The sequence below is a fragment of the Eleginops maclovinus genome, chromosome 3 (genome assembly GCF_036324505.1).
Source record: "Eleginops maclovinus isolate JMC-PN-2008 ecotype Puerto Natales chromosome 3, JC_Emac_rtc_rv5, whole genome shotgun sequence".
NCBI classification, from domain to species: domain Eukaryota; kingdom Metazoa; phylum Chordata; class Actinopteri; order Perciformes; family Eleginopidae; genus Eleginops; species Eleginops maclovinus.
This window is the reverse complement of record NC_086351.1, coordinates 23,952,723-23,970,639: the sequence shown is the minus strand read 5'-3', so window position 1 is coordinate 23,970,639 and position 17,917 is coordinate 23,952,723. Positions and strand designations below refer to the sequence as shown.

Sequence of the window (17,917 nt, the reverse complement as noted above, 5' to 3'; positions counted from 1 at the left end):
TAACAGCATTCCATTCTTAAGATCCTTTATTTAAACATCTTTTTTTTTAAAGATTCTTTTGTGCAACCAGTGCCTTTAATATAGTGCAGTTCAGAAATGGGGAGACAGAGGGGTTGACGCGCGGATCAAACCCCAGTATATGGCCGCCAGCTGTAACCACTGAATTATATGACGGCCAAGATCCTTTATTCACTTTAAACAGCCTTTACACACTTGAACACACACAGAATTGTTTCTTTCACTGAGAATGCATAAAGATTGCAAACCAGATCTTCCATCTGTGGAACACTCTGTTGTCTCCAATTTCTGTCTTCTTTTTTCATGTTTTTTTAGGTAAAATATGGTGGATCTGGAGATTACCAAGGTTGGAGAAGAGATCATATGTTTTGCTGAAGTAAAAGTCTCACAACTTAGCTGTACCAGAGTTAGCTTTATGCTAATTTACACGTGTCACATGAACAATCTTATTCTTTACATGACTAGTGACACAACATGAGTGCAAAGTAACAAGTTGTAATGTATATAAGGCAGCCGGTTTTAACCTGTTTAGTTACTCTTAAAGGAAAATCAACTCATCAAGAACTTGATGACTCAAAATTAAATATCTATCAGAAGTAATATTGTGAAATGCCCCAGTCTCAATGAAGGGAGACTAACCTTCAAACAACTTAATGCATTTTATTTCACTGCAGTGGTTTCACTGCAACTGAATCCATGTAACAGACATTAAAATCCATACATTTCATCACTCATGTTCATATTGCATATACACATCTCTTTCATTCCTTCCTCTCCCTCAGCATATTTGTATTTTTATTCTACACATCTTTTCAATGTTTCAACTCATAGTTTTCCTGAACACTGAGTTAAGTGTCCACACTCAGAAGAATGTCACTGTACTGGAGTTTGTGATATTCATGACGCCCATCAGAGCCTGGAGGCATTTCCTGCTGTCAGCATCCTCAGGTCCTCAGGTCCTCAGGTCCTCGGTGCATAGAAATGTTTTTACAAGTTTATAAATTAAAATCAGCTCTTTGATGCTCTCTCACTCAAAGACATACAGTCTCTGCAGGGTGGGGGTGTGTGGAGGCTCTTCAGCCCTGGAAGGCATGCAGCTCCTCTTCACTGAAGCCCTGCTGCTTCAACAAGCTGAAACACCAACACAAAGGAGGGAGAGGGGAGAGGGGATGAACTTGGGGCAAGAGCTGGGTATCCCTGCAACGCTAAACATTATAGATGTGATTTAGATCTTCTGAAGCTGGATTTACTTTCATCTAACAATCAAATGGCACATTTGAATAATCTGAATAATAAATACCTCACTAGCCATTTTTGAGAGTTTTTTTGATGGTGACTATAGTCAGTGTTTGTGAAAGAAGGTCAACAAAGTGGCGGCAAGCTTGAAGCAAAGGATTTTCCTAATGAAATATCTGTATTCTTAGAGCCCAACTTTTCTAAGTTTTAACATTAGTTTTTTTTTAATGGTAAATGGACTTGTACTTATATAGCACTTCATCCAGTCTTTTCGACCCCTAAAAGCCGAGCAGAGCAGTACACTTTTTGCTCTAGGTTTCACACACATTCATACACCATGCCATCGGGAGCAAATCGAGTTAGGTATTGATACATCAACTTGTTGACTGCTAGGGCTGGGATCAAACCCACAACCTTCTGGTTGGAAGACGACCGCACTACCTCGCAGCCACAGTCACCCTTTAGAGATACTCAACATGTGTTTTTGGCCATCATTCCTGTTAGTAATGATAACAATGTATATACCTTGTATGTTGAGCTGCCCACTGCATGGGAGTTTACATAAGGAACCTCCATGAAATTGGCTCTCAGAAAAGTCTTAATACTACCATAATACTCTAAGTGTTGTAGTTGCAACCAGGCTTGAGTAGTAATTGATTACATGTAATTACAAAAAAATATTACTGTTACATTTAAAAATAAATACATTTGCCTGAATTCTCCTTTGGTTTTTCCTTTAGGCTACTTTTATTTTTCTACATGTTTTTTAAATGCAGTAGGTGAACACCTGATTTATGAAATAAAAATGTACTACGATGGCTTTTAATTCATGTACTCAAACTGGCAGCGAGACTGATCGAAGGTGCCGACCCCCCTTATGGTTTACAGCTGTGAGCTACTTTGATCAGATTGCATTGATTGTTGTTTGGACTCGGAGCAGTATCAGGTTTCACTTATAGTATGCACCATACTCAGCCTAGCTGTCCAAATACAATGACATCCTGTCAGATCAAGTTATATTAATTTTGCTTGTGTTTAAAGTCCGCCTGACTTTGTTGAAGTGACATCAACTTGTTCCCAAAACAATTGGAGTTATAAAAACTGCTGCGAAAGCTTTGGAAATAAGACGGCAACATAGAAGTATCCTTTAAGGTCTAAGAATTACCAGTTAGGTAAACTGAACTTAATGATACACACCCTATTGATATCTCTGTGAAAGCAGTGGGGCCACACACACACACGTAGCATTTGGAGCCCTCTGGCCTGGTGAGGAAATCCTCCAGCATGGACTCCTCCACCCGACCCATCCTGCCACTCCAGCCGTCATAGGGGGCAGAGAGCACGTACTCCACCTGAAACCTGAAAGACAAACACGCATTCTTTTTTTTTTGACCACATTTTGCAATTGCACATCAAAATACAAAAATACAATACAATATTGAGTGGGCATGAAAAGTGTAAGGTCGGCCATTTGTCACAAAAATATGCAACCAAATTTCAATAAAATACCACAACTTCATGACCCAAAGAAAAATAATGACCCCCCCACCCAACCCACCCAAACCAAAAACAAAACTAACACAGCACAATAACATGTGATAAAGAAAGAAAAGGGAAAATTAAAATGAAAACAAAAAAGCAGCCCCATGCACGCCTGCCTGTATGCAAAGGGATGCATCCAAAACACAATGGAAATGATTGAGTCTGCAGCACGGGGCAACTCAACGTGTCCCTCAGATAAACTGCCCCATCTCACAATGTCTTCTATTACCATTGATTTTTATAATAGGACAAACATTTTGTATAAAGATTTACCCTTCCAGCTCCCTCCCAACCCTCCTGTGAATCGTCTCTTCATCTTCCTTCTAAGAGGAATCTTTCTGGTTATGTTTTCACATATAAAACATTGGGACAAACAGTCAGTACCTGTCACTGTTAGCAGCCAGTTCATCCAGCTCACAGCGCCACAGGATGTCCTCCTCACGCCGGTTAAAAAAGAGCAGCTTGGTTTTTCTGAGGACACACAAACAAAAATGTGGTGGACTGTCGGGCCATGGAGGGATAATCTGGGAAACAAACAGCAACATGGAACACTGTGCCTGTTCTCCATAATGTTTTACGGATGAGAAAGGCTAATGATAGGGACAAAGAGTCTTCTTTTCCAAACAAAAAATAAGCAAACATTTTGTGTCGCACTTCACTTGGGTTAAATGTAATTAATTAACAACAGAAATATTTCACCTCTTCCTACATTTCAATTTAAAACATTAAAACCCATGTCACTAAAATAACTTTAATAATAGAAAAGATAATTATCTTTTTGCAAAGACAGCACAACTTAAAAAAACATCACCAACAATACACAAAGCCTAATAAATAATAAAAACCATCAAAAAAATATTAATTTGGGAACTAAATAAAAGACAGCAGGTGCAAGTGTGAAAATGTGCAGGGAGTTCCCACCTCATGAGGTCCATGTCCTGTAGGGCATGCTGGATGAGGCGAGCCATTGGTGTGAACCCTGTGCCTGCTGCTAATAGGTAGAGGTGTGTGACATCACGAAGGGGGCGGACACTGAAGGTCCCCTCTGGACCACTGACGGACACACAGTCACCTAGAGAGCAACAACAGACAAGAGAACAGAGTTAACATCAGTCACTGCAGGAGAGGGACTGTGCAGTGCAAATGAGAAGTGATTTAATTAAGTTTCTGTGAAAGCTGCCCTGAGCTCAAGCTGCATTCAGGTGCTCACGATGAGAAAGCAAAGAGTAAGAGCGATAAGAACACTACCAGGTCTACCCAGGCTGCATATTGAAGGTAGCACACATTAGCAGTACCTTCAGTGCAGTACTGACAGGATGTGTTCAGGTACAGCACTGCTGTGTGGGTTCATCCACGCTTTGGCAGAGCTTTGTGTGCAACATCACTGTGGTTACAACAGAAGAATAACAGCTGTTCAGATTGGGCCTATTCATTGGTTTTAAAAGGCTTTCAAATCATATCCACCTGAAATCTGAGAGCTGGCACTGAATTAGTATGATATATGAATTCAAAAGAGATTTAAAGAAGGTTCTTAATAACAAAAAAAACAACCAACATAAAATAGCTAGGGAGTTTTAATGTTGGGATAATTTCAACATAAAATCAAAAACAATGTTTACAGCAGGCGAGCAACTGCATTGTTTCATACACTGCTGCATTCATCTTGTTAATGAGTAATTAGCATAATAATAATAACGTTATTTTATATGGGTCTGTGCATGTGTGTGACAACTTGTTTCTCCTCGGGATAAATTCTAAACAACCCAAATCTTGCTAGCATCTCACCAAGTAAGCATGAGCGACAGCATACTGTGCACTGGTTCAAACCTTGTGATGTTGTAATGGTTGTGCCTTTGGAAGCACTTTGGGGTTCAGTATCATGCCAGATGACATGCAGACCTCTTACAAGGGAACAATCCACCAATCTTCTGATTAGTAAAACCAGCTCTAGCTCCTGTGCTACACCCTAACCAGCGCTGTACTTTACAAACATCTGACCCTCAGTCTCTCTACACATATCTCTTCCTTCTCCCTTTCCCTACATGACACACACGCTGGTTGTTACTCACTGATGTGCAGGCTGCTGAGATGTGGGGTGAACACTCCGTCAGGATACACTTTGATCATGATGTAGAGGTCGGAGTCCTGCGAGGAGTTGTGGGAAGCTGCTGCCAGGCTCTGATCTACTGGAGTGTATGGCCTCACCACTTCTGTGTCTGGATATCAACATAATGACAATTCAAAATAATTCTTATAATCATATCAAATATATTATCCATGTCCGCCTCACAGCAGCTTGAGTCCTACTCTGTATTAATGATGCGTTGAGGGAGCCTCAGGAAAAAGAGGTGTCTGTAATGATGAAGAGTAATACTGCCTACAGTTCTCACTGTCTATGATTTTAAAGATGTCACTTACACTTTTTATATATATTTAACCATTTAAAGGTTTGAAATACACTGTTATGAAGGAGGGAGCGATCGATGTATTCTTCTTTTCATTCGAAAATGAATCACAACAATAATAAAGTGATCCACTGAGTACATTTACATTCCACGACCGGCCTCATCAACAAGGCCCGGGACCCCCACTGACCCTGATCCTCAGACACATCATAGACTCACGATGTAGACAATATCTTGTTCATCATAATACTGTCGGTACTGCACATTGTAACTCCAGATATTTTATTCCTATTTTATTTCCACGGACACCTATAGCTCAACCATTTCCGATGTAAATGTTGCTATAATTTTAATGTTATTATACATCGCTTAAAATAGTTTCTTATCTGTGTTTCAATCCTTGTGTCATTTTTATGTATGTTTATGTATGCACCAAAAACACCAGGACAAATTCTTGGTTTATGTTAACAATAAACCTGATTCTGATTAATAATCCTTTGATTTGAGTTAAATATTCACTGTAGGGTTCAGATTCAGACCTTTAAAAAGTAAAGGTCCAAACATATCTTCTTATAACATATTTCTACATCTATGAAATAAAATCAAAATCCCACATTTCCATATCATTTCATCAATATGTGTCATCATTTTCCAAAGTAGGGGACTTTAACATTAAAGTTGGAATCAAACGTTCAAAAATGTTATTAATCCTAACACTGACATCTGGCCTCCATTTCAAGTTCAACAGAATTAAACATTAGATAGCATAACAATTAGCATTTTCTGACCCAGTATACCGCACTTGACAACTTGGAGGGTCACTGAAGGTATTAGTGACCATGGTTTCCTACTTTTAAGCGTATAATAATGTTTTAAGAAGAGCTTTTGCTTCAGCTTAGAGGAGCACAGTGCTGTGTATAGTGCAGTGCAGTCCTCACCTTTGATAAGAGCTTTGAGGTAGACATGTTTTCCCACAGGCACATGCATGACAGTCCCATGGGGAAGTTGCAGTCTGAACACATGGGTGTTATGGTTCACCTCCGTCTTCGACACCAACACACAGTCCCGATAGTGTAGAGCTGTGAAAAGATCATTGATGTAGACTCATTATTCATTTGGTAAACTTATTATTCTAAGCAAATGTCCAATCTTATCTGGTGAACAATTTAAACAAGTGGGAAAGAAGCAGCTCCGTTTGAGACAAGCACACAAAATCTTGTACTTTTAGTAATGATGCAAACATCACAATGTGCCTGTATTCACTATTAATGTAGTTTCACTTTTAACTGACTAAGTGCTGTGACACAAATCATGTGAAAACATGTGTAAAATTTAAATGATTTGCTAGAAATAAGTGGAAAAGAGCTAAAGAATCCCAATGGAATGATTTATCTGATCCTGGAACTCACCTCTGTCTTTTTTGCGTAGAAATGTGTTATGAGATTCCAGCGGTTTACCGAGACTTGTCCATTTTCCTTTGGCCTGTTTGCGTATGCTGAGCTGGATTTTTCCCACTGAGAAGGCAGTGTTGACTGTTGAAGAAAGGACAGTTTCAGGATAAGAATATTACAATATAACAGATTCTGCCAATACTATCTGTATCTAGTTTTTTTATTGAATCAAGACGGTTTCTCACCATCAATGGTTCCTTCAACTTCATCAGCCAGACCTGTAAAAGCATTAAAATGACACGGAGCAGATTTAGATTACGTTGCAGCCATTCTCCAGTAAGATTACCCCAGTCGTTTTTTACTTAAACATTTTATAAAAATCAACATGTGTTAAAATACCATTTTGAATATAATATTGTGGAGCTGCAGCAATATCCTGGCATATAAATTGTATTTTATGGACTCAATAAAATGATTTTTTGGGGTACGGATCCCCCTAAAGGATCACACCAAGATAACTAAAATATATATTTATTTAATGATAATGAGGATTATGTTAAAAGACTAATCAATATCCTCTAATATCATATCTCAGTGAAGCTGCTAAAACAGCATCACACACACACCAGCCTCTATTCCGCTGTATCACATCATGTTTGTGGTTACCATGGTACCTTTTTTTGTTACAATTAAAAATAAAATATTATGATTATAAAAAACCTGTTGTGAAGATGTAAAGACCAATAACCATTGCAGCACATTTTAGATGTGGAGCTAGGGCTGCTGGTATCAAATGATCCTGAGGGAGGGCACTGGTTGAGAGCAGACACATAATGATCTTTATCTGGAGTTATGCAATGTTATTTTCCATCTGTATTTACTGATTTTTATTCTATAGATATACTGTGTTTGATCTGCTCCCTGCACATTGCCTTAGAATTGAACTGTATCCTATTAATTCAATTTAATTGGATGCCAAGCCTATATACAGAAGGTAATCCTGGCACAAACAGAGGTAGAAAGTCTTATCTCTACTCACTTAGATGTATCATGTAGGACATTTTCCCAAGCAGAACCTCCAGTCGCAGAACACCCCCCTTGAGGTCAACAATGGTACAGCCTGAGCTGGGGATCTGACAGACAAACAGTATGCAGAGTTAGGTCAACCATTGATACAGGTCCCTCTTGGGCCAGTTAGTAATCTCATCATTCAAATGTTTATATAAATGCATCCTTCAAACTGTTTTTGAAAAGCAACTCTATGTTATGCTCAAATGATTATTTCATACATCAAATATGTATTCAAATAGCAACAAGCTAGTTATACAAGTTATAGTCTCAAAGATTTAAATTTAAAGTTACAATATGTATAGGTCTACGCGTCCTGATCCAGGTAAATAGGAGGCAGTGTTTCACCTCTACTACCGCTCCGTACAATATAAATTATCGCTCATCATCAGTATTTAGAAAGCCTACTATGGTGTGTTATTATGTGTCTGTTTTTTAGTTGAGGTAGTTATATTGTATTCTAATATTTAGGATATTCTAATATTTAGGGTATTCTAATATACAGAAATGCCTCAGAGATGTGCGTATGCTCGATGAAAGCTTACCTTCCTTTTAGCGTAAATCACCAGATGAACCGTCACATCAGTCTGGAACCAGTCGTACCTTCACACAGCAGAAGATAACATGTCAATGAGCATGTTTAAATGTTTTGAACTTCGACATATGTGCATTATATTGGTTTTTATATGTACTATGTTCTTTCATACCGAGGCCGAGAGTCTTTGTCTGGGGGAGGAGCCACCATCTGAGGGGGGGCAAGGCCTGTCACTGCTGGAGGAGGCATGGGAGCTGTGAAGAAAAACCATAGTCAGTCACATTCTTATTAACAAGATTTACAAAGCAGCATCAGGGCCTGTATTTATCAAACATCTGCAGGATGACATCACACACATTATGTCCTGCTTATAGGATGAGGCTTAATAAGAATTCCTTTATTCGTCCCACAGAGGGGACATTTACATTGTTACAGCAAAAGTTAAGGTTGAGACCATCATAACATATTATAAGATAAAAGGGATTCACATCATAATTTAAAATGAACAGCTATTTAAAGCATTTTTCTAAACAGTCGCTTTTATTTCTATACTGAGTGGTTTTTACCATTTTTTGTGTTTTGTGTTGTATTCTTCTGCTTGTATTGTTTGTTGTAACACTGTTCTTGCTGCTTTTCTTGGCCAAGTCTCTCTTGGAAAAGAGATTTAAATCTAAATGAGTTTATCTGGTTAAATAAAGGACATATATTTTTTCAAAATGGTCATCACCTAGGAAATAAGTATGAAAAAAATATCATTGTTGATAAAGATTAACAGTCATGTTACACTCCTAGCAGCCATCCCTCTCCTGCTGAGAGTCGGTGTGTGTACAGCCCTTCATAGATGACTCCTTCTCTGAGGACTGGCTGGGGGAGCCTAATTAAACCATCAATGCTGGGATTCAGAAACACTTGACTAACGAATTATAACCTACAGTGAATATATTAGTGGGAATGTGACACTGAACTCAGGGACAGACCTTCGTGCTCTGTACTGTGTGTGTGACATCTGGTTATCACTGAGGTAAGGCTGCATATTAACAACAGACGACATGTGAGCACACTGATGCAGAGATATGTGTGTAGTGTGTGTGTGTGTGTGTGTACCTTTAATAGTAATAGTGGCCATCCTGCCAACCAGGCACTCTTTTAACATGGACTCATAGTTTACCCAGCGATGGACCTATGCACAAACACACCAGAACATCACATGAAAACACATAAAGTGACCCATAACCACATTAAAGCTGTCAGCAAGGAAAATGCACACAAAACAAAATATGTTCCATTCCTCTCAAGCTCCTGCTGAGCTTTTTCAAACACGTTATATTGATTGGAATAGCAATGACTCTTTTTAGAGTCAAGCCAGTCTTTTTCAGATAAGAATAATATATTTTCTCAAAGTCAAATTCTGTCCCAGCTCGACTCTAAAATGTATTATATATGTAAAATGTAGTATCAAAACCGAAACTACATTAAAGATTGCAAATACCAGTTTACAAGTTGTTAATAGCATACATAAACTGAATTTATTTATTTTAAATCCAGAACTATCACTGTGAAAGGATATAAACACACCTGTACTAACTTACACAATATTTATAAACATACAAAATAGTTAAAAGTCTCCTTAAAAAATATTTACTTGGACGTAATTTTACTTTTAGATCTAGAAATGGAGGACTCAACCTTTACATTGAGTTTTAAGTTTATAAAGTAAGATGAAAATGTTCTTTCTCGATACCCTTACATACCTGGTCAAACAGGTCGGTGCCATCCATCCCAGCCGCCTTCATCAGCTCCTCTTCTCCACCAGGGTGGTAGTCCATGTAGGGTGTCACATTGTAAACCATACCTGAAAACATACAGAGAGAAAGTAGCTTAATGTATATATATAGTTTTCTTTTAGCTGGTATTTACCGGACTCATTACCTAATTACCACAGCCCAACCGATCAACACCACATTTAAGATTTCAGCAAAGACATATTAAAGACTATGCAGCGAGGACAAACTGAACGTTTTAAAAACAGAAATAGCAGCCTTAAAAATGTGTCTTTGCATAAAAAAAAAAGGTTCTGAGGCAATGACAAATCCAATCTTCCATTTAAGCATGACACACTTGTTCTCCTTGGACAACACATTTCCAATGCTATCATCTTTTTAATTAGATATAGTTTGCATTGTTTTGTTTTTTACTGAACAAAAAGAATTCCCAAGAATGTGAAAAACACATTACAACGCAAAATATATTAAAATGAAATGTGTGTGTGGTCATGTTGGTCGACTCAGGGCTGAAAACTTAAGAAACAGTGATGTTCTCTTCTTAGTGTGCTTATGGTAACTCACCTCCATTTACAGTTAGTTTGCACAGAATGTCTGTCTTACAAATTAGAGGCGTGAAGTTTAAAAGACATGGGGTTTGAACTATGATCATAACCAACAAACATGTTGTATGTCGCTCTCGATAAGGGCCTCAGCTGAAATGTAACGTAACCTGTTAAATACTACAGCTACCAGGCTGTTTCCTTTATTCATCTATTAAGTATGAACCATACTCTGTCAGGCTACCATGTCAGCTCACCTCGTATGCAGGTCCAGCAGTCGTCTCTGGTGTTGTGTTTCTGCAGCTCTTCCTTGGTAACTTCAATCAGGCGCCCCCTGAGCCCGGTCAGATCCTTTCCACTCTTAGAAAACCGGATCCAGTCCATGAGACTGTGGCCAGGCTTCAAGGCCACCTAACAGGGTAAGAGCAGAGTCATGTCACAGAGGATCACCTGGATATGTATTCTCTTCTGGACATGTGTGAAGGCAACAGCAATGTTATTTTGAGTCTGTGTGGCCACACAAAACAAAGAACATACCAAGAGATAATGCTGTTATTTACACATTGGCACATGATAGATGATCAATTGATTGCTGTTTTTATACCTAACACCCATATTTCACTATTTTTAAACCCATATTTCACAATTTTTACAGCCATATTACAGGTCAATAGACCCTTGTTACACTACTATTACACCCAAATTAGACCCTTACTATACCAATATAGTACACTGTTTTTACCAGAGTCGGCGCCAGAGCAGATCTACTGGAGGGGCATTGGGTCATTGGCACCCGTTTTACAGCCATATTACTCAGTAATTACACCCACAATACAATGTTTTTTACACCCATACTGCTATTACAGCCATTTTAAACAATATACAACTAAACACAAATACTCTCAAATGACTTTAAACCACACGACACAGAAACAATGTAAGGGTTTAATTAGACATTAATTGAACTATTATTATGTACTTATGTCTCTCTAACAACATTACATTGTAAGGTTTAGGGGAAGTGTTGTACATTGTCTATAGAGAGAAGCCCTTCTCTGTTGTGGTCAGTTACTCACCTTGTTCCTGCCGGACTGGCCGGACGGAGCGACCCGCTGCTGGGAACCCGGCGCAGGGAACGCCTGGGTCGGGATGTTCAACATGTTGTAACCGCTTCGGAGGCAGCCCCAGTTTGGAAGAAAACCTATTTAATGGGAGCTTATTCAGCACATTGACGAGCGTTTTGTAACGTAGTTACACCGGCTTAAAGGTATTATTTGTACAAGTTCCTTCCTGTTTCTGACACATCTCTGTTGAAACTGTGTTGAGCAATGCTGCTTAGCTAAAGGCTAAGCTAGGCTAATGATACATTTATGGTTACTACCTTTAGGAACTAATGACAGCAAAGCATACATTCTCGCATTACATTTAAATTAAATTTAACATTAGTCGTGTTTATAAAAATAATTAAACAAGCCACAATAAGATGTTGCTGGAAAATGGATGACCAAAAGCTAGCTAACTTCTGTTTTCTTGGTTCCGCCACCATGTAAACTACAAGAAAATGTCGCACAACCTGACGACGACGTCAACAAATGGCGTCATCAAGATGCGCCTGAAATCCGTTTTCCTGTTGTATTCTCTCATCCATCTAATACTACTATTCGTATTAAACACATACAGATAAAGTAACCATTTACAAAGACATCCATACCCAACTATACGGTAATTTGAATTACTTTAGCATTGATGTCACGCAGATAATCTGACATACCAAAGCAGCACAGGTGTAATCACATTAATGGCTGGATTAACAGCAGGTGTGCCAGTTTTTAGGCACCAGTATATTGTGCATGCTTGCTCACTAATATCCTACTTAAATTAGGGCATAATTAACAGTGAATGACTCATTATTCAAACTGACTAAACTAAATTAGTTTAGTCAGTTTGAATAATGAGTGTGTTCACAGTGTGTTCACAGACATTTTCAATAGGTCACTGCTCCAGTCTGTAGTCCCCACATGTTTTAAAGAGTCCATCATTGTCCCTGTCCCCAAAAAGACAAAACCCATCTGCCTCAATGACTACCGCCCAGTTGCACTCACCTCCATCATCATGAAGTGCTTTGAGCGGTTAGTCAAAACTTTTATCACCTCCTCCCTCCCTGACTCACTGGACCCCCTGCAGTTTGCCTACAGAGCAAACAGGTCCACGGATGATGCCATCTCCCTCACCCTCCACACTGCCCTCTCCCACCTGGACCAGAGGAACACTTATGTGAGAATGCTGTTCATTGACTACAGTTCAGCATTCAACACCATTGTGCCCTCCAAGCTCATCATTAAGCTCAGGGACCTTGGGCTCAACAGCGCCCTCTGTGACTGGATCATGAGCTTCCTGACGGGCAGATCCCAGGCAGTGCGGATGGGGAACATCACATCCTCCACCTTGACCCTCAACACCGGAGCCCCTCAGGGTTGTGTGCTCAGCCCTCTCCTCTACTCCCTGTTCACGCACGACTGCGTGGCCACACACAGCTCCAACACCATCATCAAGTTTGCTGACGACACGACCGTCATCGGCCTGATCACAGACGGCGACGAGACGGCGTACAGAGAGGAGGTCAGAGCCCTGACATCTTGGTGCCAGGACAACAACCTCCATCTCAACGTCAGCAAAACAAAGGAGCTGATTGTGGACTACAGGAAGAGGCAGAGAGAGGCACACACACCCATCACCATCGACGGGACTCCTGTGGAGAGAGTCAGCAGCTTCAGGTTCCTCGGGGTAAACATCAGTGAGGACCTGACATGGACACATCACACCAGGGTCATATCCAAGACGGCTCGACAGCGGCTCTTCTTCCTCCGCAGGCTGCGGAAGTTCAACATGGACTCCAGGATACTCGGCAACTTCTACAGGTGCACCATCGAGAGTATCCTGACTGGCTGCATCACCGCCTGGTATGGCAGTTGCACCGCCCTCAACCGTAAGACTCTACAGAGGGTGGTGAAAACTGCTCAGCACATCACCAGGACGGAGCTGCCATCCATGGAGGACCTCTACACCCAGCGGTGTAGGAAGAAGGCCGGTAGGATATTAAAGGACCCCCATCACCCCAGCAACAATCTGTTCTGTCTGCTGCCGTCTGGCAGACGGTACCGCAGCATCCGGACCAAGACCACCAGACTCAGAGACAGTTTTATACCACAGGCTATAAGACTACTGAACTCCTGAGCTGTGTGAATGTCTACTCACATCTGTTTATAGTACACACATACATATATATATATTATACACATCTGCCATACATATCTGTTTATAGTACACATATCTATATATTGTACATATCTGCCATATACATCTGCTATACATAATATATGCATCTGTACATACCTCCTCATTCAACAGTGTAAAGTATTTAAATACTTTCAATGTATTCCACATATGTATATATTTCACATCCTCAAATCTTTATTGTTAATATTGTAAATATTCTTCTCTCTTTTTGCACTACTTTATTTATCTTTTGCACCATGCATGTTGAGTTGTTGGAGGAGCACGCGACATAAGATTTTCATTGCCAACATATACGCTGTATCTGCTGTGCATATGACAAATAAAACCTTGAAACCTTGAAACCTAAAAAAAATTGCCAGTAACCCACCTGAAATTAAACTATTGAGTAAAGTGATGAAAGATGAAGCATTCGGTCCTTTCCTTGATCCTTTCTCACTTTCTTCATCTTCATCAACATCATCATCATCATCATCAGAATCCTCATCTGAATCGCTCTGGTTTTCTCCTAGCATTATGAAAACATCTCACAGCGTTGATGTTGAATATAGCCGTAGGCTATGTGGCTACAGTTTAAGGCAGTGCACCTCAGGGCTTTTCAAAAGCCTAATCTGATAAGAGGATTCAAGGACAAGAACTTCAAAATAAACGTCCATGTGAACCTAGTAAAGACAGCAGTTGTGTAAAGGTGATAACTGTAAAATAAACCCTTTTTGGGATATGTTTGGACTTTTCCTTGAAGAAAAAGCACAAGTGGGAATATTAATGATGTTGAAGGCTCTGTTTCATTAGGTTTCCCAGTAAGCCTAGTCATTCCTATAAACATTGCAAACAGTCAAACAATTTAAACACAAGATTCCCTCAAGGTTTGTTATTATGATGAACTTCAATCCAAGTTTATACAACTATGTTAATGCAAGGATTAAAACAAGAAATATCAATATTATTGTTGAGTATTGAATATGCTTTTAGAGGACCATTTTCATCAGTTTAGCAGGAACTGAATCATCGTTGCCTCTTTCTCTGAAACTTACTAAAATATATTGTTTGTTTGTGTGTTTGTTTGTTTGTTTGTTAGTTTTATTTAAAATTCACTCTTAGGTAGTCTATTCTTTATTTATATATTTTTGTTACATTCTGGCAAAAAAGTTATTTTAAGAAATGTATCGTGCATTATTGTGTAGTATGTGATTTGTTGAAAATGACTCCTTTGGGAGCGCCTAACCTTTCCCTTCATTCTTTATTTTTCAAATGTTTTAATTAATTTCTAAACAACTGCTGACCTCAAGGATCAGTGATGTTCAGATGGAACCTCAGCATGCACTGCAACATTTTCTTCCTGCAGATGGCAGCACAGGTCAACAACTTCCTAGTTACCTAGAGGTGTTTTGTTCTCCATAGCAAGACAACAACAGCACAGATGAGCCTACTCTAAGATATTACCTGTTACTGTTAGACATTGCACACACAGAGGGCTATATTTTAAAATCTATTTTACACATTGAAATGAAATGCTCTGCCAGTGATGTGATGTTTGTTGGTTCTAATACAGTGCTAAATGTTACTTTTCTTTCTCCATCTTTTTTCTATCCCCAGCCATCTCTTCCTGTCTTTGTGTAAATCCAGCACAGAGGCGGATAATTGTTATTTCAAAACCATTTGCCAGGTCATTACCTTATTTGGTCTGATGAGTCACGCGCCACGATGCGAGGCCGCTCGGGGGCCCTATCACACCACTTTCCAAGGACCAGCAGCCTGCACTTTCGGGCCACAAGAACGATGGGGCTGGGGGGTCTCTCTGGAACAAGTAGGGATTACAAGTCCCAGCAGAGTGAAAATCTGAGGAATGAGTGTTAATGTAAGTGTGTGATCTACACAAGAATATATTATTTAGAATTATGTCTCCCTTAAGAGAATGTATGTACAGTACCCGTCGTCTCTATGATGTCTAAAGTGTGGTCCTGCAACAGTGTTGAAAGCCATTTCATTTCTTTACACTTTGTAGCAGATAAACACTAAACAATTTCTCAATTTATTCTCAATATCCGTGTAGACAAAGTGCAGTTTCTGCTATATTACCCTAGGTCTTACAGAATCAGCCAATTACCAAATACTATTGCAAATGTTACATGCAGAATAATCTTAAATCATAAAATGTTCCTAATACACCTGCAGTTATTTAGTTTGTTTTGTCTTTCGGAAAACTTCTAGAAATATGGTTTTGGTACATATAGAATGTTGGTGACATGTTCCAAAGAAGAATACATTTGTCATTATTGTAGTTTTATAATCCATTAAAGAATAACCATTTGCCGTATGAGTATAATTGATGGCGTCATCTAAAAAATAATTTTATTAATTCGAGTCATTACACTCGGAAATGAGTTAGCATTTTATCACTTCCGGTTCCATTGTCTACAACATAAAATGATCAGTTAATACACCACTGGTGAATGTCCAAAGTTTGTACGAGTTATACAAAAATGAAACTGCATCACTTATACTGCATCACCCCAAACACAAGTCCAACTTTATGTTAGCGGTGGTGATGCGTAGCCATGCGACTGTGATTTATTTTGTTTATAGCCTATATTAGCTTTTAACGTTTAGCAATTGCATTTACACTTCAATCATTATAAAAGTGGTGTCAATATGTGGAGATTATTCAGCTGAAAAATATGCTTGAGTATTATAAACATTTGTTTGACACAGAGATTATTTTCTGCAACATTTTGAAATACAGAGGAAAAATCCCATTGCTTTTTTTCATGGGAGCCCATGCAATGTTGACATCCGGGTCAGCTATACTAAAAAACATCATCCATGCTCTCTCTATGTGAAAAGGTAAGCTAATGGAGGCTCAGAACATTTATTTCAACAGAAAGTTGACGCAAATGCTAAAATCGTACAGCCAGTTTGATTTTTGGATGCAGGTTTACACATGGAGAGTGTTTCTCGTGTTCAACATATGTTTTGAATCCTGATGATCAATTGTTTCTTCTGACTTCCTGCTGGACTCTCTTTATCCTAGCCAGGATGCCACATTGTAGCTGTGACAGGCAACATGAAAAACACTTGCACTAAAGCAATCCATTAGACCTTAATGTCCATCTGTTTCCTCCTCTACATGTTCCAGTCTTATTGCCAGTATCGTCTCATAACCATTCAAACCCAGTGGACTGTTTGCTGTTGTTGTTGACAGTGGCACACACAGTGCCATATGGCTGTATGTGTGGTGCATTGGACTGTTTTCCTTCATTGGGTCAGTTGACTAGTTAGCTTGTGATACCAGTACACAGAGTTTCCATGGCAACGCACGAGGCTGAGGCGGGTGGATCAACAAATGGCTTGGGCAATCACTTTATTCAACATGCTGCACTCTTGCCATTGTCACTCCAAAACTGACAATGATGTATTGCCAGAACACATCGGTTGTTATGGTTAGTGTTCAAAAGTGTTTACTTTCATTTCTCATTTCAAATTGATAACCTACTACCTTAGATATGCGTTAAAATCACTAAAAGGCAACTTTACATTTTTTTTTACTAATGTTATCATCAAGAAAATATAAAAGTATTAGAACATCCTCTTAAATTGTCCTGATCAATCCAAATTTTAACCCCCTAACATTTAATGTGAGTGGGCTTTACTTACATATATAAATATTCTTGACCTTTAGCCTTATATTTGAAAAACTAAATTCCTATATATATTTTGTCCACTTGGCCGCAGTGAAACAAACTGAAAATGCAACGCCTGACATTATGTGTTTATAAAGCTAATAAGGCTAACGTGCTAGCCATCTGTTCACACACCCAGCAGAAACAGAGCATCATCAAATCAAAAATAACTGTTATACTGTCACACACGCACAGCATAACACAAGTTTGCATATATGAGGAGTTAATTTTGTGTCCATCTAATAAATATAAGTCCAAAGTTTACTCTCCTTTTTGCTCTTTGTTAGTCTTCTCTTTTCGCTAGCTTGCTAGAATTACATTTACCAGCTAGTTCCTAACTTTATCTCTTTGTGGTTGGTGCTGCATTGCTAGCATATAACCCAGACTTTTCCACCGAGGGCCACATACAGACAAACATAGAGGTG

The 17,917-nt window shown here is 39.1% G+C and overlaps 1 protein-coding gene across 2 annotated transcripts; it reads right to left on the bottom strand.

The window, feature by feature from the left end:
• Window positions 1–8: 8 nt before the first annotated feature.
• Window positions 9–14,407, bottom strand: LOC134862091 (cytochrome b5 reductase 4). 2 transcript variants are annotated; one of them, XM_063879792.1, is made up of 16 exons: window positions 14,183–14,407; window positions 11,595–11,719; window positions 10,776–10,929; window positions 9,947–10,047; window positions 9,300–9,375; window positions 8,368–8,449; window positions 8,206–8,263; window positions 7,632–7,725; window positions 6,838–6,870; window positions 6,611–6,733; window positions 6,140–6,280; window positions 4,866–5,012; window positions 3,718–3,868; window positions 3,181–3,267; window positions 2,452–2,613; window positions 9–1,149 (listed from the first exon to the last, which is right to left on the bottom strand). In XM_063879792.1, exons 1-16 carry the CDS (start codon window positions 14,325–14,327, stop codon window positions 1,095–1,097), a joined length of 1,734 nt encoding a protein of 577 aa, XP_063735862.1. In that variant the 5' UTR covers window positions 14,328–14,407; the 3' UTR covers window positions 9–1,094. The 2 variants fall into 2 exon arrangements, with proteins under 2 accessions (XP_063735862.1, XP_063735863.1); XM_063879793.1 differs by lacking the exon at window positions 14,183–14,407 and adding an exon at window positions 12,255–12,273.
• Window positions 14,408–17,917: the final 3,510 nt, after the last annotated feature.

Bases quoted from the DNA above. Each gene is read 5' to 3' on its own strand.
- LOC134862091 (XM_063879792.1), bottom strand. From the start codon at position 14,327: ATGCTAGGAGAAAACCAGAGCGATTCAGATGAGGATTCTGATGATGAT. The intron at 9,376-9,946 runs GTATGTAAGGGT...GTTTGTGCATAG, and splicing joins GCACCGACCTGTTTGACCAG to GTCCATCGCTGGGTAAACTA. The intron at 5,013-6,139 runs GTGAGGACTGCA...GTTGATATCCAG, and splicing joins CCTCAAAGCTCTTATCAAAG to ACACAGAAGTGGTGAGGCCA.